This window comes from Juglans regia, chromosome 3 (assembly GCF_001411555.2).
Source record: "Juglans regia cultivar Chandler chromosome 3, Walnut 2.0, whole genome shotgun sequence".
NCBI classification, from domain to species: Eukaryota; Viridiplantae; Streptophyta; class Magnoliopsida; order Fagales; family Juglandaceae; genus Juglans; species Juglans regia.
Window position 1 is genome coordinate 33,439,745 of NC_049903.1, and position 21,295 is coordinate 33,461,039.

At 34.4% G+C, this 21,295-nt stretch overlaps 2 protein-coding genes and 1 pseudogene across 2 annotated transcripts; 1 reads left to right on the forward strand and 2 right to left on the reverse strand.

The window, feature by feature from the left end:
• Positions 1-2,030: 2,030 nt before the first annotated feature.
• On the reverse strand, positions 2,031-4,304 carry LOC108982295. Its single transcript, XM_018953625.2, has 6 exons — positions 3,856-4,304; positions 3,627-3,744; positions 3,055-3,248; positions 2,790-2,857; positions 2,556-2,705; positions 2,031-2,249 (listed from the first exon to the last, which is right to left on the reverse strand). Exons 1-6 carry the CDS (start codon positions 4,223-4,225, stop codon positions 2,103-2,105), a joined length of 1,047 nt encoding a protein of 348 aa, XP_018809170.2. The 5' UTR covers positions 4,226-4,304; the 3' UTR covers positions 2,031-2,102.
• A 604-nt stretch (positions 4,305-4,908) lies between these two features.
• LOC108982294 (protein BREAST CANCER SUSCEPTIBILITY 2 homolog B-like) lies at positions 4,909-12,472 on the reverse strand. The gene is made up of 20 exons (XM_018953621.2): positions 12,235-12,472; positions 11,949-12,083; positions 10,405-11,445; positions 10,205-10,329; positions 9,960-10,114; positions 9,438-9,560; positions 9,162-9,359; positions 8,998-9,079; positions 8,864-8,914; positions 8,696-8,771; positions 8,493-8,604; positions 8,333-8,404; positions 7,272-7,470; positions 7,011-7,193; positions 6,612-6,754; positions 6,472-6,534; positions 6,148-6,358; positions 5,535-5,702; positions 5,259-5,442; positions 4,909-5,164 (listed from the first exon to the last, which is right to left on the reverse strand). Exons 1-19 carry the CDS (start codon positions 12,380-12,382, stop codon positions 5,386-5,388), a joined length of 3,342 nt encoding a protein of 1,113 aa, XP_018809166.1. The 5' UTR covers positions 12,383-12,472; the 3' UTR covers positions 4,909-5,164; positions 5,259-5,385.
• Positions 12,473-18,559: 6,087 nt separating this feature from the next.
• LOC118348117 lies at positions 18,560-18,670 on the forward strand (annotated as a pseudogene).
• The last annotated feature ends 2,625 nt before the right edge of the window (positions 18,671-21,295 follow it).

The following is a 21,295-nucleotide window of genomic DNA, read 5'->3' on the forward strand; positions in this document are numbered from 1 at the left end:
ATCTATATGCTGAACAAATTATATCATATACACTTGACAGTGTTTTTATTCATATTTATGTGGGAGAGGTCTTAGATTCAAGGCCACTTATGAAGTGTTGATTTTATATTTACTTGGTTGTGGTGACTAACATCTTTTGAATGCCTTTTTCTTCAACTTTCTCTTTCTCTTATACAGCTTACTTTAGTCATCTATTGGAGTTGGATGGAAAATGAAAGATGTGAAAAGGTCGGCAACTAGCAGACTAAAGGTGTATACACACATGTACACTTGTATTGCTTAGTGTCTAAACATGTTCATGAATTTTAGGGAGGCAATTTTCACATTAGCCTCATAGAAAGTCTTTCTTTCATCATATTTGCTCTTAACTGATGTCACCAGTTTTATCTTTTATCATATTTTACCAATTTGTTATTATAAAAAAAACTACATATACATATTTTACCATTTTGTTGAACAATTTTTTAGTTTTTATAATCTTTAACATATAATCTGGGGTTTTCCCCTAATCAAGAGTTCTTTGGTGAGGGGTGCCTTGGTGGAATTATGAACAATATACCACTTCATAATATGGTTTGTTGTTTTTTTCATATAATTGGGGTCTTTGTATGTACAGATTCTTTGTCAAGTGCTTTCTTTGACATTTCTGATGTTATGTTCTTTTGATTCTTTTAAAATTACAACCCCTTGAGTGAAAGTGTTAGAGCAGTTGGGGCAAGTTTTGTTGTTCCCACAACTCAAGCTGGATGTAAGCCAATGACTGAGGTCTTCAAATCTGTTGCGCTATTTTGCATGAATGGGTTATACACTTTACAGTTTATGAACTTTATTTTATAGCATTTATTTTGTTCAAGTAAAATGTTTTTGTTTTTTTAAATTTTGTAGAAGAGTATATTTGTAGTGCAAATGCATGCATATGGACTCAAATTCTGCTTGAAAATTTATGAATGATCTCATGAACAACATAGCAAGCCTATAATATGAATGTGTGTTGTATTTTTCATGCATTCTGTTTAGTGTAATTTTTTTTTTAAATGACTATTTCTGGCGACAATAATTCACCAGGAATTTTTTTTAGAATATGTAACTAATTCCTGTGATCCAACTTAGCCGGAAATAGTTCCTTCATAATGGATGAAGTTTCTTGTTTCTCAAAAAAAAAAAAAAAACTTAGCCGGAAATAATTATTTACATCATTAGATATAGACGCAAAAACTTATTTCTCGCGCTTGATATCACGGCAAATATTTATTTGCTGCCAAAATAATCGATAGAAAAATTCAGCCCAACGACGATTACCCATGGTTTAATGTGTTTTTGTGGTGAAATTTAGGCCTTTTTCCGACAACACAATATCATACTCAATATTTTTCGACTGCCCGGCAAAACGTCGGAAATTCGTATTCTAGACTCAACATTAGCAACGACGTTCCGACGGTGGAAAAATGGCCAGAAATATCTATTTGTAGTGAGTTTAGGGCTTTTCTTGACAACTTCCTATCACCGGAAAAATCTCTTTTTCTTGTAGTGAATAAACAAGCTTAATTAGTATTATACAAATTAAGTCAATTAATTTATTTAACTTTTAATAAATATATCCAATTCAACAAGGCATGATGATTCATTTGCATCCCAGCACTTCAGATTTGCCTTGATCAGTTGGCTTCTGGATCAAATATAGTCATCCATATGGTATTCAAGAGTACTAGAAGATAATCCTATAAAAATAATAATAAGAAGAAGGTTATACTAACTTTAAATACTAGTCCAGTGATCAAGTTTATACAAGCAAGCAATTATTTATTAAACAAACTAATTAAACATTTGGTGAATAACTCCCAATTCGATCAAAGGCGGGGAGAGTAAGTCAAAATTATATATATACAAAGATAATTTACATAATAAAATTATTCATGTACATGAGCCTAATTAACCCACCCACCCCCCCATTACTTCTATATAATATTCAATCAGAAATAAAAATACAAGTGCATTATTTTTATATCCAATAACACAAAAAGAAAAAGCCTCTCATAGATGCAAAAATTGGAGAACTCTAATTTCCAAGATCTAAGCACAAAAGTACAATATTCTTCACGTGATCATCGTAATGTAACCCCACGACAAACGTTGGTTAGTTCTTGCTCAAGTCTGTCAATTTCAGCTCGAGCATTTGCTCTTGCCTCTGCATTGATATTTGACTCTAAACTTGCTCTCAGACTTGATATTTGCTTCTGCAGGCTTTTAACCTGCATGCATGCATGCATTCATCAATATATATATATATATATATATATAAAAGAATAGTAATGATAGGTATAAGTTTTAAATAGACAAACTTCATACAAATCATTTATAAAAAAGTGAGTCTCCCTAATATTAAAGAATAGGTCTTTTTTTACATTTTTTAAGGTGAAATCCACTTTTTTATAAAGACTTTGGGAGACTTATTTATTTGTGACTTGTACGAGTAATTTCTATCGATCATAATGAGAAGAGTGTGTATAGAATTTTTCATATATATATATATATATATAGTGATCAGTGGCACAAACCTTTCTGTGAGGCCATCGATTCATTCCATCTCTCCGGCATATCTTCTTCAGAACAGTTGGGCACAGATTCAATCTCCTGGCCGCTTCCTCTATAGGAAGATTGAAGTAACGGCCCAACTCGTTTAGCGTTAACTTTCCCGCTCTTTCCCTCTGCAGTACTACATAGAAATCGGAATCAGGATAGAAAACTACTAGAAAATGAGATCAGATCAGGGATATTGAAGAGGCAACAACCTGTGCTGCAAGGGAAACCTTATGTGTCGGCCTTGTGGCCTCTGGTTCATTCATTGGACGTGCTCCTCCTGAGATATATCCATTGAAAGCTCAAGAAACGCAGTATCGCGTAAAGAAACCCAAGTGAATTTGCTAGATTACAAACATATTGATGATGATGAATTAACCGCGTCTGTAGTGATCTACTAATTTTACATGCATGCATATGGTAAATTAATTATATTCACAAGGCATGCAGCACGTACGTACGAAGCGAATTACCAACCTGAATTCGTAGGGGATGGTTGAAAATTCAAGTCATCAAGAAGAACATCATCATCGTCCCATTCTAGTCCAACACAGAGGGCTTCATAATAAGTCGCTAACGGATCTGGCACCATAACATAGCCCGCTATATTTTGCTCCAAACAGTACTTCATTAAAAACTGCTTGACGTCCTCTATGCTTTTCTTACAAAAACTGATTAAAATAAAAGATACAAATGAAAACTTTTCATCTTCTCCAAAACAATCTGTGGAAGTTAATTGAAACAATATGTAGATTCACTGACTAACTTAACAGAATTAATGTACTGTATGCTTGTGTGTCTGTGTCTCAAGATACAGGGTTTGGTTAAACTGCCATGCATATATGACTTCCAAAGAAAAAGAAAAAAGGAATGCGGAAATTCTCAAAAGGGCCAAGGAAATAGCATCGATCAGAATAATTTTATAGAATTATCTCATGGCTTAAACAAAGTTAAAATACGAATCATTTTCATTCCACCCATTAAGTAGTGGGCATATCGACCCATTCCTAGATGATTAGAAGGACAAAAAAAAAAACTGAAAATCTTACTCAAACATCTGATACTGATTGCTCGAAGAATTCCGATTAACATTTTGCAGATCCTCAAGAACAGCATGACAGATCATACCGAGTCTTCCATGTATCTCAAGTTTCTTGGTATTGGTCCCTACAACCAGGAAATATATATAGGACAGATTTCTGTGATTACCTTGATCAGCAACTTCAAATATATATATCAACACCAAGTTGAAACAAATTCGCATGTACAAAAAAATACCATTACAGTAAATGATTTCTCTGAGCACATGGCAACAGCTACAATTAAATGGGATTGGTGCCACAGGCCAAGCGAAAAGCGGCCTCGCATTTCCATCATTGGCACTCGCCGAGGGGCCCGCCGCCTGAGACTTGTTCCCCGCTCCACTATTATTAGAGTCATCGCGCATATCCCCCGCAGCCGGATCCTCAGAGGGGTCAACGTCGAGTAAATGCTCAACTGCCGCAAAATCGGGAGATGTTGGTAGAGCAAACGATGATAAATCGGCAAGAGTGGGGGTGGAGTCGTTCATGAAATCGAAATTGATGTTGTCGGTCAATGGGCGATCGTACGGGTCAATGTATGGTACAATGGCACTAGGATCTGCCATGCTTTATTATTCTTCAGTGTGGAATTCTTCTCTTTTCTCTGTGATCTTTGGCGTAGATTTGGTAGCGGCCGGCGCCAAAATGAAAGAGCAGCGCCGCGCCGCGATACGGAGAGAAAATCGTCGTGTTGGGGGTCCCAAGCACCAACTCTTGCCGTTGGTACTTGAGAGTGAAGAGCGAGAGCGAGAGCGAGAGAGAAACCGAGTGAAAGGTTTACTTCTGAACGAGTACGAGGAAGTAAGAAGAGTTTTTGAAGCGGGGGGAATCGCAGTTAATTAAGAAGAGTTTTTGAAGTGGCGGTTAGTTACCGTTAATAGTAACTAATGGTACACAATTTTATAAACTTGGGACATTTGGTTCAACTTTACTCTGTTTTTCTTTTCTTTTTGCTTTATAATTCTGGGTCAATTGTGGTGTCTTGGTTTCTTCCTTTCCCGTTGCTCTGGTTTGATGGGTTTTAGTTCGTTTTCTTGGATCTCACAGGTTTTGGATAGAGATGGGAAAGGAACCATGGAATTGGCCATGAAGGCATGGGCAGATTGGGTGGCTTCTAAATTAGTTGATCCCATCAAGAAAAGAGTCTTTTTTTGTTACCATGTCCCATGGAAACATAAGATAAATCCACTATTGTATAAAACAAATATTATTTATTAGTTTATCATTATTTTAATACCTACATATTTTGTTCATTGACTTGTATAGTTGTTGCAGAAAAGCATACATCACCCCCATGCCCCTACTGAACTGAACATTAAACCAACCTCTCCTCACTTTCCCTTCAATCCAAAAGCAAAAAAAGGCTTTAGTGCTTACAGAATCTTTGTTTGACATCAACCAACAAAACTTGTCAAATGATGGCATTCTGCTCAAACATGGATAATGTATAAACCACTTTTTTCTGCATACACAGTCAATGCCAATTAAATATTGGCGATGAAGACCTGCAAATAAAATATATATCCAATCAAACTCCTATAATTTTAGAGTTCAAATTCAATGAAGAGGCTGACATAATAATTGGAATGAGATTTCTACCAGAAAAAATTAAGCTTTTCAAGCATGCCAGAGTATAAGCCGTAGGAGCCAGACACCCTCTGGTGGATGTCAAATAGAACGTATAGGAGAGAATTGCTAGCCAATTTAGATCAGCTCCATTTGCCATTTAGCCCTTACAATCACCAATAATAAATAAAACCTTCTCTCTAAGCTTATCCAAAGTCTGCAAAAAGCACGCCAAGTACAGAGTATTTCGTCAGCAGATAACATGTAGCAAATACTATCAATGTGATATTGAAGTCAGAAAATACAAACCAAACTCGACATTCTTGCCCATTTTTGCGTTAAGGCAGCTGCATTTTTTAGGTGAGAACAAGGGGGAGAATCAAGATTTAGAAAGTAGATTGAATTTTCTGTAGCTTCTGCTACCCAGAGATGATTCATTTGGTCCTTCGCTCTCTTGATGAGATTACAGAAACCAATCTGCAATGTGAAAACTAAGAGCTGTTACTGAATGGAATATTTAGCATTCTTCAAGTGGAAGATACTATTGACATTTTTTACAACAAAAAGACAATCAATCAGAAGTGATGCAATAAACACAGTGCCAAAAGGACTTCCATGTATGGTAAACATCCATGTTCTGAGTAAGGGATTCTCCTAAAGCCACACATTATTATTTGTATTTTTCCAGTAGATAGTAATCTAGAGCAGGAATCGATTGCTTATTTAGTTTTCAGATTGTAAATTGTTTCAGTCATGGAGCAATCAGTAATTCAATTTCCTGTACTCGCAGTTGAACTTAAATGTATAAGAAGAAACAAAGGGAAATTCTAATGAAGATGCATATCCTTCTGTCAAATTGAATAAATTGATAAAGATAAATTCCACTATGGAGTTGACTGTGAAAGGAACACTATATCCTCACCGTGGATCCTGCAAGATTAGAGTTGACTGGTGCAAATGATGAATCATCAACGTCTGATGAGCAGAAGCTGATGGCAAGTAAAGAATTGGATAATTCCTCTGCCCGTGACTCGGAAATGGAGCCATCCGTCACAAACACCCACTGTTTCCTTTGGTGAGGGTCTGCAAAAACCTCCCCCACGTACACTACGACCGCAGCAATATCAAACTCACTGAATGAGCCAAAGTAATATTAAGTTTATAACTTTTATCTCTTTATTGCTTGAAAGAAAAATAGACGAAATAAAAAAGCATCAATACAGAAAGCATGAGATATGAAATGCACCTGGAAAGTGGAACCTCACCCAAACCCGACAGTAAGACTGATTTGCGAGGACTGTGAAATCGACTGCAGAGAAAGCTATTGAGTTAAATTCAATTATTATTGGTGATTGTTTCTAATAGGCAAAGAAAATGGAAACTTACATAAAGTGTTCGGTTACTTGGGAAGATAAAGGCTGCCATTTGGTAGTGGATCCCCTTGCTTGCAAGTATAGGGTATTTGCATCAGAATTAATAGGTACAAGTCCTGCAACGGAATAAGCCTGACCCTCAGCCAGCTCATGTTGCTGTCAAGACAGTAATTAGATTAACTACAACCCTTATAAAGAAACTACATGCTATTCATGATTAGCATGCAGAGACACTAATGAGAGGAAGCAAATGTAGTCACCATATTGGCTTCGCGGGCTTGAGCACAGGCATGTATGCATGCAAACAGGGAACTGGGGCAGAAGAGAGGGATATAGGGGTGGGAGAGAAGGGGGAATGAGCAAACTAGACATAAAAAAGGGATCAGTCAACGCAGAAAATTCTTGCATTCACCTGCTTGTCTGTTGGGTTCCAGATTGTTATCAAGCCTTCTTTCGGGCTGTCCTTTCTGTGATAGATTTTATTTGTTAATCCAACCACTCTCACTCTCATAAAAGGGGTGACTTCTCTCTCACCTAAGCCAGCACCTTCGAAAGCTTTCTTGATTGCTTTCTCCATGTCCGACTGCTTGGTTGCCTAAGTTTAGACAAACCATGGTTAATAATCACATTCTTCATTTGGGTTTTTCAGTCAAGAAAAACATCTGAAGCCCACCTCTAGTTTTGCTTGATAAGTAGCAAAAGAGGTTAGCTGCTCCGGACTCATCTCTGCCATTAATACTTCAGGTTCTGCAGCCGTCTCAAGTATCCTCAAAATTTTTGCTCCTTCTTCACTATCAGTGTCATTATAATTATTTGAATCTTTTGTGCCTCTTTGAAACTCAGAAACAATGCCCTCTACAACAGTAGATCGCCTGCAGCCAAATAAAAATCATAAAGAGAGAAACAAAACTACACCAATGCAAACAAATAAAATTCATAATAATGCCACATTGAATGTTCAAGGTCATGTAGGTCATGTTGAAGAATTAGACATCCTTTTGCGTCATTAACAGGAGAACCATCTCAGAAGCTGCCTAAGTCACGACATACTTAGCGGGTATTGGCCAGCCAAGATGGCAAATAGTGAGAATTGTTAAATTAACCTTGGTCATATTTAAAATTCACAAAAGAAAATTTAGCACCGCTCTTTCTAGAAGGGTGCCATATTTATATCAGATAGATATTTCTTTACACTTTCAGATACATATCAGATTTACTGCATTAGTGTACTGTACCCCACCCCATAGTGCATCATTGTTCAAGTAGTGTCACATTGATGTTTATATACCATATTTTAAAGAGTTTTGCTATGTACAAGCAAGTTTGCGTACCAATCTGCGTACTAATGTTGTTGCCTTCATATTCTAAATTCAAATTAGCACTGTTTTCAATAAAATCTACTTTCTAACCAATCATATTGAATGAGTGAGCATATTAGTGTGCAGAATCGCTTACAATTAGATTTTTCCTATTTTAAAAGAATGCTACATCCCCATCCATGCTTTCTAGAAAGAAAAAGTTTGACAACATGCTTTAGTCCTTGCATGCTCAGAAATAGTGCAACAAGATGCCTGATTACTGAACATACTTCAATGAAAAAGATCAAACGAGATAAGTATTTTTAAATATGTGCTACAGAGAGATCTACTAATAAATTGAGCAAACGCTATCAATGAATACTTTCAAGAAAGTAAATAATGTAAAATTGGATTGATAAGGAAGTACAGAAGTCACCTCTGATTGTACAATTGCACCATTCTACTCTCCATCCTCTCTGATCTAACAATAGATCCTCCATTACTTAACCTAGATGATAGAAACAGGAATATTTTCATCGTACAGAACACTATAAGGAGTGCAGAAAAACTTCAATACAAAAACATTTACAAATTACCTCTCCTTGTAGAGGAGAGGGTATATCCGTCTGACTCCAACTAAAGTCAGAGGCACCGGACCCCCATTACTCTTAATGCACCTAAATGCTAAAGGAGCACCAACGCCTTTACCTATGGAAATAGAGTTGAGGACCAAGCATTAGAAGGCAAAAAGCTTACATATATGGGAAAAGAGAAGGGGGGGGTGGGGGGGAGTGCATACAGAATCCCAGTCGATCAGCCCAATGAGTTCTGTACGTCCCATTTATGTGCAATAGCAAACTAACTGTCCTTGACACCTGAAATTGAATCAAAAACCTTTGAACACCCTCTAAAAACGGTAGAATCTCCAATAAGTCAACTTTCACAAAAGCATAAAACTAGTCAGAACCTCGAGGGGTGAAACAGGTCCAACCCAGCCGCATAATCCTGCTCCCCAGATCTTCACGGGACAAAATACACTCTGAGCAAGAGGCAATTTCAACGGAAATTTTCTAATCAAAGAAGCTCAAATGACCATATTACCCGAAGTTTCTGTCCCACAAACAGTTTTCCGGCAGCTAACTGCTTTGATAGCTGTGCGTCCAAAACAGCATCCATTGCATACCTGCGAGACAAGATAATGCTACATGCCAAAGAACTTCAAACATAGTATAAGCATCAGAAAAGGTATCCAGGCATTTTCTTACCACCCATCAGTTAGTTCAACTTTTGTTGCATTACTATTTTGAGCCCCAGTTACTGCCACGGAAGAAGTATCATTCTTTAGATCACAAATTGAGCAAACTGCCGAAATGCATAGAACCATCATCAAAGAAGGCGATGCATCCCCTTCCAGTATTCTTTTAATTGCAGAGCGGTGGCCGTGATTGACTTCTCTTTCGTATCTGTGTAAATGAATAAAAATTGTTCTCATGTCCTACACACCCGGGGCTTAAAGTTTAACTAATATAATAATTAGATACCTATACTTCAATTCCTCGAGCACATTGGACGCTGTAACAAATTTTCCAGCAGCTTTAGTGGGATTGTATCTCTCATAACATGCCAGTTTCCAAACAATCCACTTGTAGTGATTTATGACCCACCTAGATTGACACAATGCAAAATACTACACAAAAGATCAGATAAATTCTAAATTAATAAAAAAAATTAAAAAAATAAAAAGAAGCATTAACAGCCGCACTGCTGGCCCCTGACCCATTAAAAAGCACAGAAGTTCCATGGTTGTTCATGTAACCAAATTCAAGTGCAATAGAACAATCCATATTACCAGACCCCCCCCCCCCCCTATTCAAAACCTAAAGGGGAAGCCCAACTCTATATCATCTGGATGATGTGTTATATAAAGCTAATTTTATCACCAAAGTATGTATAGATCCATATAGCATCTGCAAACCAAGACAGTGTAACTTCAAAATTTTTCTCCCAGCCTACAAGAGGGGAGGGAGATTATAGGGCAAAAAGTAAATATAGGGGGAACTTACTCTTTTGAAGCATATTGCTCTAATGCTCCTGTCCGAGCCAACATGTGGAAAAAAGCTTCTGGTCCAATGCAATTTAATCCAGTTTCATCATGAAAAGTATACTTTTCTGCATTAGTTGATTTGATGCATCTGATCTGGTCAGACAAAACCTCCAACTACATTCATTTGAATGAGTAAAATGGTGTTAAGAGTCATAAGCAAAAGAAACTTTAGAGGACAAATAACAGTAGTGACAGTCTATGTACCATATTCTGGTTTGACGGAGGTACTTTAATAAATTCCTTAATATACATTCTTGGAATCTTAAATGGGTAGCGTGAGGAAATTCCAGTTTTGCAGCATGAAGGTGCAGATGTTGAAGTAGATAAACCTGATGGAACATGTAGCTTAATTTAGGAAGCCAACAAAAACAAAAGTCTATTTAGAAAACGTGCATGAATTTTACCATTAGAAACAAATGGAACAGTACTATTCAAAGGGGTGGAAAATTTGGAGCTGCGGGGCTTTTTGAATGGAGAAATAGAACTTTTCCCGAGTATTCTCTTTACACTAGTCATTTGTCCATTATTTGTACAAGCCGTGCCAATGGTATTTGAAATATCAACCAATGGCCTGGCTGGTGACCGTCCAAATGAATTAATCCTTGAACCGACACCATTTGCCAAAGAACTTTTTGCTACTGTGTCGGAACCACCTTGGCCATCGCTTAACCGCTTCTCAAGAGAAGATGCATTACTGTTTAATCTACAAGCATTGCCATGGTGAACAGCATCAAATTCCTTGATCAAGTTATTCCCTCCAATAATATCTTCTGACTTGACGGGCAACCGCCCTTGATAAGAAGACGACCGTAATGGGGATATGAAGATATTTGGCATATTTTTGCAATTTTCCATTTTCTCGTGAGAAAAGGGAGTCCGAGGATCATTTCCTTCATTTGATGAAGTATCAGTCAATCTTGTCTCCTTTGAGAGAGAAAAAATTGAATCATCTGCATCCCCTTCATTCAAGAAAGTTCCCAGTTCTGGTTCACCAAGAAGGCTCATTGCACGTTTCAGTGCATCACCAGAGACAGATAGAGATCTTCCACCAGCAGTATGGAACTTGATTGGAGGTGGTTTGAGAGCTGAACTATGCATTTCGGGTAGCATAATGTTTGGATTTCCCTGATTCTTCAATCTACTTCCTGCTGAACCAATCTTAGAATCAAAAGAATGTCTTGGAACTGACCTGACATCCTTAATCACACTATTGTTCACGCCCTCTCCCATTTCTAGAGGAGATAAACCTTGCCATCCAAATGGCGTATTTGGTTTTGCTGAATGCTGATAGCCTTGAGAAACGCAATTATCAGTATCTTCTTCCAATCCCAACAATGTCTTGGCTCTAACCAAACCATCTGAAGATATATTGACCGTTTTACCAGAGCCTGTCTGGAAGAGAGAATTTGAGGAATCACATCCATTATCTCTAGCTAGCACTTGGCCTGCAAAGCATGCCATGAGATCACAAAAACATGTCTACAAAAGACCAATATAGGACTAGAGTTATACGGAAGTTATACATCTAGTATTAGCAAAACAATGCCGTTCTCTTCAATCACTAAGAAACCAAACCAGAGGAGGGGCATAAAAGCTAGAGTTTCGCATTCTCAACTATTTTGGCTTTCATAAGGGAAAAAGTGAAACTCATATTAAGCTTTCGTACTTGTGGGGATGCAATCAAGTAGTGTCTTTCAGTCTCTTAAGAAACATATAGCACAAAATGCCAGCCCCCATTTTTCGTTCTCCTCACATTCCTCGGTTTCTCAGTTTTCTGGGTGGCCAAATTAAAGGACTAACAGATGTTATAACAAAAATAAGAGAAATCCCACAAATTTCTATATGCTTCACCACCGAAACGCGGGTTTTTTTGGTGGAGGGGGAGTAATCTATCAAAAACTGTTAATTTTTATACAGAACCTGGAAATAAAATAAACACAACGCGCACCTGTATCTTCGCCAAGAACAGATAATGCTTTCGCTATCGAAGACTGTTTCACGGTGACCAATTTTCCCAATCCGGTTTGGAATGCTGGAAAGCTCCCCGCACTTTCACCGCGATTATCCAGAAGCTTAGAACACCCTGTGGCGAACCAACCAAATTCCATAACACAAATTAAGCCATAAAACACAAGCATGAGAGATATCTCTATGCATTCACACACACACACACACACACACACACACACATATATATATATATATATATATATATAGTTGGGGTAAGAGATTGCCTTGGAGCAGGAGATCGGACATGGAAGGGAGACTAGAGCTAGTGTAGTGACTGTCAGAATCATCTTCGGGTTCTATTTGGGGATTTTGGTCGGAGGTTTCCCACCGGAAGCTATTGCCGGCATCGGAGAATATCTGCCAGGTAGACATTTTCCGGCGTCAGCCGAGTTATGGAATTGAAATTAGGGTTTCTTACGTAGGAGGAGCCGAGGAGGAAGTTTTTAAAAGCGTTTTGATGATTGTTCTGCTCTCAGCCATTTACAAAAAAAAAAAAATTTAAAAAATAAACATTATTGATTTCTGTTGCTATTTTGAGAAGGCGGGAAAGTTAAAAGTGGAGGGCAAAGCTGATTAAGCTAAGCAGTGATGAGGGACCATTGGGAGCACGAGGTAGTCGCAAGTACCCAAACCTTTTGGTTCGATTCTGGGCTTAAATGGGCCTAAATGTTATAGAGGCTTTTCGGCTCGTATTTATCTGCCCTTGAGTTTGAGGCAAGCCCAAGGATAATGGTTATTCTTTTATTGGCATGTTGAACGTTTCAAAATATATATAAAAATGAGTAATCTTAAATACAGTTATGATTCTATAAGCATTGCATATTTTTTTAAAATAGTAAAATATACTATTAAAAATTAAATTTTTTATTTGAATTTCTCACTTTTTTTAAAATAAATACGAGATAATTACGCATTATATGACTGCAAATATCATTTATTATAAAATGATAGTTACAGTTGTGAGTGTGTAAGTATTACGCAGTCACTTTAAAAAAATATATATATATGAGATATATATGGAAAAATAATAATTTTTTAATAGTGAATTAGACACTTTTTTAAAGCAACTACATGGTGCTTGAGTACTCTACGACTGTATGTAGCATTACTTATGATTTATTTCTATTTCTTTTTTTTTTTTTTTTGTTACAATCCAATATTAAAATCTTTCGCATCAGGGCTACCTCGTGATAGAACCTTTTCAATTCAATGAACCCTGCGACAATAGCTATAGGATAATAATAGGCTTATTACTTCCTACCATTCATTTACTACCCTGTTTATTTTTTTTATATTTTTACTTAATAGTTAAAGAAATGACCATTAATGAAGTTGTATATTTATTTTTAATTTTTTTTAATGATTATGAATGTTAAAAAAATACTTCAAAGAAAATAAAATAAAAATAAAAATTTTAAATACACTATAGAATAGTAAAAGAATGGTAAAAGGATAATAAGCGGATCATTATCCATAGTTATAACCCAAAGACAAAAACAAGAAAAAAATAAAAATAAAAATCTTAACATGCTGCATTGTACTATAATCGACCACATGCACACTTGAAAATTTTGATCAAATTTAAACGACAGATTTATGATCTTACTAAATTTTCCAAAAATATAACTAAGGAAATGACATGTCGATCTAATTTTTTTTTCTAAGAGAAACTATCATCATTTATTTATCAGATAAACTTATATTCATAATTGGATACATATAGAGATATCCTCACATCAACCATTACCTTATAAACCAATTAATGCATTTGAAATTTTACCGGTATTCTATTTCCTTTTGTGACTAGTCAAGTCTTCACTACTGTTGATATTCTCTATAGACAAACATTCAAGAGACAGTACTTTGCCTAAAAAGAGACTCAACCTCTACAGACAACCGTCCAAGATATGAACTCCTTTTTTTTTACTAAACAATAAGGAAAACAGTAAAATAGATGCGAAAAATGTCAAATTATAGTTTGGACCAACTTCAATAAACTTTGGAATCTGTGATGGTGCGTAAAGGTACCACGCTTGTCTCTTTTCAGTCACAAAAGTCAAATCTAAAAAAGATTTGATGATGGTGGAGATTCTAGTGATTTGACACATGCGACGAGAAAAGTTGCCAGAAGGGGTGGCACATGAGAATCACGCCTGGTGATTTTCAGAAAATTGCCACTATCCTTCGAATAGTTTGCTGCTTAGGAATTTTCTTGTGCTGTGCATGTCTCTCGAGAGTAGGAGGAGAAGTTCCTCTTCAGCAAAACTCAAATTTAAAATCTTTTTACGAGAGAGAGTTGCCTAGGATTTTTTAAGAGAGAGAGAGGGGGGGTTGCGTTTATTCACATCCATACTAATAATAATAGTTTATAAATGTGAGATTGGATAGGGTGTAATTTTATAGGAAATGCTTTTCCCACAAAAATTGGCTACCGATATTTTTTTTAATTTTTTTTTACTTAGTTATTAAATAAGTGCTTTTAAATGAATATGTGATTTTTTTTTTTAAATATCTAAATAGTTTAAAAAAATAGTGAAAGTAAAAATTAAAAAAAAAAAAAGATTTGAAGTGTTCGGTAGAAAATTTCTATGTAGCAATGTCCTAATTTTATAATTAGTTGATAAATGTGAGAATGGATAATAATAATAATAATTTACATAGAAATCCATTAAATACAATCCAAATTAAGAACATGCATGTTAGATAATTGTTTAGTGCATTCAAATGGTCGCATCATTAGAAGGATCAACCCTACTCGGCCCACCATTTTACAACCATCATTTGATCATTACTCCATTTTTCTATGTATTTGTCGATTTCTTTTTCACTTTAATTTTTTTATAAATAAAAATCAATTTCATGACTTATTTTTACTCACAAACAATTTGAAAAGTAAAAAGTAAAATAAAATCATAGAGTGGTAAAAATTAAATTAATGGAGTGATGGCATTCTCCTTATTAAGAATAGTTACGAGATGAATGAGAGCTAGAAAGCCTCGAAATACATCTTTGAATTAGAGCTTTTTGAAGATTTTCTTAAAAATTTCATACCATAAATCCAAAATATTTTAACACTAAAATAATCTCAAAAATCAACACTTATCTTGTTTTTATTTGAAAAAAAAGACATATTCTCAATCTAAACATATTTTTAATAAGCAACTATGTTTACAAAATTACATAAAATTATTGAAAAATAAAATTATTTTCATTATCTTTTTATTCATTGTTCTCTCATTATTTCATTATGACATTAAATAATTAATAGATTGATAAAATATAACAAGTTACTGAATAGTAATGAATAATAGTAAAATGAGTTGAGATGAATTAAGATGAATTGTGAATATAAATATCTCCTTAGACTAACCGATAATTACGGAAAAAAAAAAAAAAAAAAGATAGAAAAGAAAATAGACAGCGTGATTCTGACAAGGTTGTAGCCAAGTGCGTGGGCTGCATCGCTTTCATCACGACAAGATCACTGAAGAAAAAATTATGAAAGCAAAATGTAGGCTTCTGGGCTCGGGTCCCATCGTAATAAGCAGTGCTACACCCACCTGTAGCACGAGACGGATCCCGATAAAGGTAAAATATTTTTTTATTTTAAATATTTTTAAAAAATTTATAATTTCATTAAAAAATATTTTTTTAATCAATAAATAAAATAAAAATATTTTGTCAAAACTCAATTGTCGGTGAGAGTAGCATTTTTCCGTCGTAATTAAGCATCATGATTTCATTTACACAGTAACGAGCGTTTGCTATTACCCATGGGCCATAGATCCTCAATTCCACCCTTGAGCATTCGCATCGAATAAGTTAAAAGAATTGGCCAAATTTGACTAGAGGACTGGTATTTACTAGTCAAATATCAAGTAAAAAATATAATATTTTTTTATTAAATCAGCTGTATTGGACTAGTCAGATATCTTTTCGATTTGAATTCATAATTTATTTTAATTTATTTCAATTCATCTCACTATTATTTATTATTATTCATCAACTTTAATTCACAAATTTTATTACTATTTACAACTCATCTCAATTCATATTCGAATCCAAACGAAAAGCTATGGTAAATTTATTGTAAAAGTCATATTTAAAAAGTAACTGTTCACCCACCAAAAGCACATTTTATTAAAAAATAATATAAGAAAGTGATCCAATTTTCATTGCAAACGCAAGAGTTTGATATTCTCCATTGTTTTACATTTAGTATCTTTAAGCAACTTTTTACTTTTTGATTACTTCATGTTGGATTTTAAGTTTCCTGTATTTGTTATTTGATATATAGATATATATTTTTTAATTTGACCATAGAATCGATTAAATTAATGTTCAATTTTATCATTATAAAGTATCAATAGGTTTGAAAAATGTATTTATTGGATAATTAAGTTGGAAAAAAATAGTTGTCAAACAATAATTTAATTAAAAATTAAATTATTAATTAACATATAATTAGTATAATTACAAAATTTGAAAAAAAAATTATAAAAAATTATTAGTATTAAAAAAATAATATTTTATTATTATTTTGACTAATAGATGAATAATTTAATATGGAGTTATATCTTGAATAACAAAGACAAAAGGTAACTCATATGATTTCAGGCAAATTTTAGTTCTTGCTTTGGCTAACTATTGCCAATGTTTTACTATAGTCACTATTTTTACTTTGGCTAACCTATATACCTTAGGGTACGTTTGGATCTCAAACTAATTTTAATTCATCTTAACTTATCTTATCTTATCATTATAAAATTTTCAAATTCTAATATAAAATATAATAAACAATTCAATTTTTTCAAATCTTAAAATAATAATAATATTAAAAATAATATTTTAATAATATTTTATTCAATTTTTAACTTTCATCTCAACTCAATTCAACATCTAAATAGTAAATACAGACTTACTCTTCACGTAGCTTCTTTTTGCATTAATTTTTTTCTTTTATGATTTTTTATCTTTGCCAACGGGCATCAAGAGCAAGCCGAAAACTCGAGTTCTTTCAAGCCTTTCACCACCCACTTCTTGCTCCAGAAAAATAAATAAATGAAGAAGAATTTAACAATTGAAAAAGAAGCAACTAACTGCTAGATTTATTTTGAAGTTTCTCTCTTTGTTCCCGAAAGTTCTTAAAACTGTGTCGATCATATACAAGGCAACGACGAGGGAGAGGAAGAGGGTTTCGGGACAATTAGGACTTGTAGCAGGCGAGAGAGAGAGAAAAGGTGAGAAATGAATCCGAAGGAAAAGAAACATCTGCGGTGAGAGAAAAAAAAAATATAACTTGATTGAGCTACAGTGTTTTTTAAATATGTTGAACGACCGTAGCTCAGAGTCATTTTATGGATTGCACTTCTAGTGCTCCATTCACTCGTTGGCTCAAGAACGCAGCACTCTCTCTCGGTTTGGGTTGCAAAACTATAGAAATTTTATTTGGATAAGCTTTGTATTGAATATTTTGAGTATGAATGTGTGAATTTATAAAATGGGTATGAATTTGTTTGGGTAAGATGATTATTATCGTTGTTGATTTTTCTACAGTTGGTGTTGCTGATTTTTGTGAAGTTGGTGTTGCTGATTTTTTTTACGTTGGTTATTATCACGTCTAGCCAAACCTCCTTTCAAAGTCTTAGAGCTGAGCCCCATATATATATATATATATATATATTGTGTTTTCGATAACTACAATCCGATGTTTCTGCTTTCATTTTTTTGAATTTGTTTGCTTTTTGTGTATGGTCATTTTCTTGTGCCTCACTCTGTTGTTTTACTAGTCATTTTGGTTATTGATTGGTTTTGTGTTTGTTATTGGTTACTTGGTTTTGTGTTGTTGTTGTTTTTGTAGTAATTCAGGATTTTGATTTGAGCTTGTATTCAACATGAAAAGATAATGTTGGGATTTTCTTGTTTACTAGTTTATATGCTTTCATATAGAGCCTCTTTTTTTTAACGTGTGCATCACCACACCTCTATTTTTTTTTTTTTACGTGTGCACATAAATCAAAATACCTTTTTCTGTGAATCATGTAAAGGATGGACTCAGACATGACTGACTGGGTTAAAGTGGCTCTTTGTTTCATCTCAATTCTCAATTCATTTTCATCTCTATGGAAGTTGATTATTATTGTGGACCTGTTCAACAACATCATTTTTACCTTTGGAAACCTAGTAAAAAATGTACTATTTGAATTCTTCTCATTGTAGATGTTTTAAAACTTCCCACCGATCCACATGGTTCATGTATTAGTGCCTTTGATCTTGGTATTGATGCATTCCATAATGAAGCTATTGTAAGGATTTCGGGCTGATTCATTGCATCTCATTAACATAAAGGAATGAGTTTCTGAACCGGCAACTTCATATTATATCATCACCCAGCTTCTTCATATCATTCATCAACAATTAAATGTTCATTTCAATAAAAAGGCCAAGCATATTAATTCAGAATTTTGATTTGAAAATGTCCCAGATTTTTCCTAATTTAAGCTCTCATTTCATGTAAGCATGTTTTAGGGTGTATTTATGTGCGTATGTACTAGTATATGTATGTGGGTAATGGCTTGGATGCTACATATAACGTTTGTGGCTATCTTGATCGATGGTTTCTTTCAATGCCATTTGATCTCGGAAACACCACATATATTATTTGTTACCATCGTTAAGACACTTATAAATATAAATATATATATATATATATATGTATGTGGGTATGTATGCATTTCTTTATGTGCAGAAGCTAAATCCTATTACTTGAGATCTATAACATGATTTGCTACGATAAAGGGTTTGTGAGCATGACTATTATTGTTTAGATAATATTGATTTAGATTGATTAGAACATTAACATCAACACATCCAACCAAAAAGCAGAGATTTCTTTACTATTCTTTGCAAAACAGATGAGGAATAAAATGTGTTTGTTGTTCTCCTTTGCAAAACAGAATAAGAAGTTTATTTCTTTGCTGTTTTTCTTTGCAAAACAGAACAAGAAGTTTATTTCTTTGCTGTTTTTCTTTGTTATTTTTCTGCATATTTCTTTGCTCTTTTTCTTTGATATTTTTCTACATATTTCTTTGTATACCAGATTAGCAAATGACTTTTATTTCTGACTCTGATTTTCTACATATTTGTGGACTGTTTGCATGTCAGTTTTTTAATTTGTGGTAACATGACTTGTTGTTTTGTGGGACATGAAAATTTTAAAACTTTTTCTACTCCTTGAAAATGATCACTTTTTCAAGGATGAACACAAATTGATAATGATCACTTCTTCACCACTCTATTACAAAGTGGAGGAGAAGGTTGTAATAGCACCCCAACGCAACATTCTAATGTTGTGCTCCAAGCAACATTCAATGACTGTAAAAAAAGGCATCCTCTAAAAAAAGTTCAAAGGGGTGCATCTTTCACTGTAGAGGAGGATAACATCCTCGTCTCAGCTTGGCTCAACATTAGTATCAATGCAATAAAGGGTACTGATCAAAAGTTCACGCAAATGTGGAAAAGAATTTCAGAATTTTATCATGAATATAAAAGACAGAACAATGTGAATCGTTTTGTAGTTTCTTTGATGAATTGATGGTCCTCGATTATGAAATAGACAAATAAGTTTTGTGCATTTTTAGCACAAGTAAAGTCATTGCATCCGAGTGGTGCAACGGAACAAGATAATGTATGTAACATTTTCCTTTAATTATCAAAATTATGTAGGACTGATTTATGAACTAACAATATTCCTATGGATTTGTAGATTGAGAATGCAAGAATTTTATACAAAGAGATGGAGAATAGTAACTTCAGAATGGAGCACTGTTGATGTCTTCTGAGACACCAACTAAAATGGCAACAACACATCTCCACCATTGGGACGAGGAGAAAGCCACAAGGTGAAGTTGTTATTGACACGGTGGAGGAGAACATGAAGGTTTTTGTTGAGAGACCTCTAGGCAAAAAACTGAGAAAGAAAGGGAGAGGAAGCGAAAGTCGATGGAAGGCAAAAAGTCTGAGATCAACATTTCCTTAACTAAAATGACCGTGGATAGAGTCACGACCATGGAAGAGCGGAGAAATGTTGCGTTGAAGGCAGACCAAAAAAATGAGAAAGTATTTGAACTAGAGAAGAAGAAGTTTGAACTAGAAAAGAAGAAATTTGAAGGCAAGACGATGATACTAGATCTACATGGCATGAATGCCATGCAACAAGAATATTTCCTAATATTCAACAATCAATTTTTGAGGAATCGAAGTCCCATTCTGGAGGTAGATCTAACTCTCATTCGACACCTTATTATGTAGATATCTAATTTCTAATATTTATAGAACTAAATGTTTTGAGAATTTAGTGGCTGCCTAGCCATATGTGAGCTGGATAAATATGTGGCTAGGTAGCAACTAATTTGTAGATTGTTTTGATGACTTTTCTGACTCTTTTGATATATAAAGAGGTATTTATATGGATTGTTGGTGCCATGTGTTGCTGGACTTGAATAGTGAACTGTCTTGCTGGACTTGAATGTAACTGTGTTGTTGAACTTGAATGAGACTGTGATATTTATTTGCGGGACTCTTTTGTATGGGACTCTTTTGTATTTGCACTAAGTTTGGGATTGTGTTGCTGGACTTGAATGAGACTGTATTGGTATTTATTTGTGGGACTCTTTTGTATGGGATTGTGTTGCTGGTTTGTGTATGACTTGTGTATGGTTATGTTTTTGCATGCAAGGACACACATACTCCACTGATGCATTACTTTTTTTTTGATAAGTTACTCCACTGATGCATTACTATAGAGATGCATAGCAGAAAACAAATAAATGAAGCATTTAGCACATGTTTGGGATCCTTGTTTTCTCCCTTTCATTGCTATGGAGATGTTTTGGGTTGCTTTGGCAGAAAGTTCCCCATATCTGGTCTGCCATAACAACCTTGTTGGTTGTTTTTTTTTTACTTCACATTTCTGACCAGTTTTCAGATTCTTCTTTTATTTTTTTCTCGGTAGGTTCTTCTTCTATATTTTTTGTAACTTATATATTTTTACTTCACATTTAGAACTTCTATATTTTTTGTAGATGAAAAATAATAGGTTGAGGAAAGTTGAGAAATAATAATTTAAGTATCAAGTTAAATTATTAATTAACATATGGTTAGTGTAATTGTAAAATATAAAAAAAAATTTAAAAATAATATTATATTATTATTTTGACTAATCTAATGGCCAATCCAATGTGAATTCATCTAGCCAAAGATTAAGGTTATAGCCAAAACTTAAAA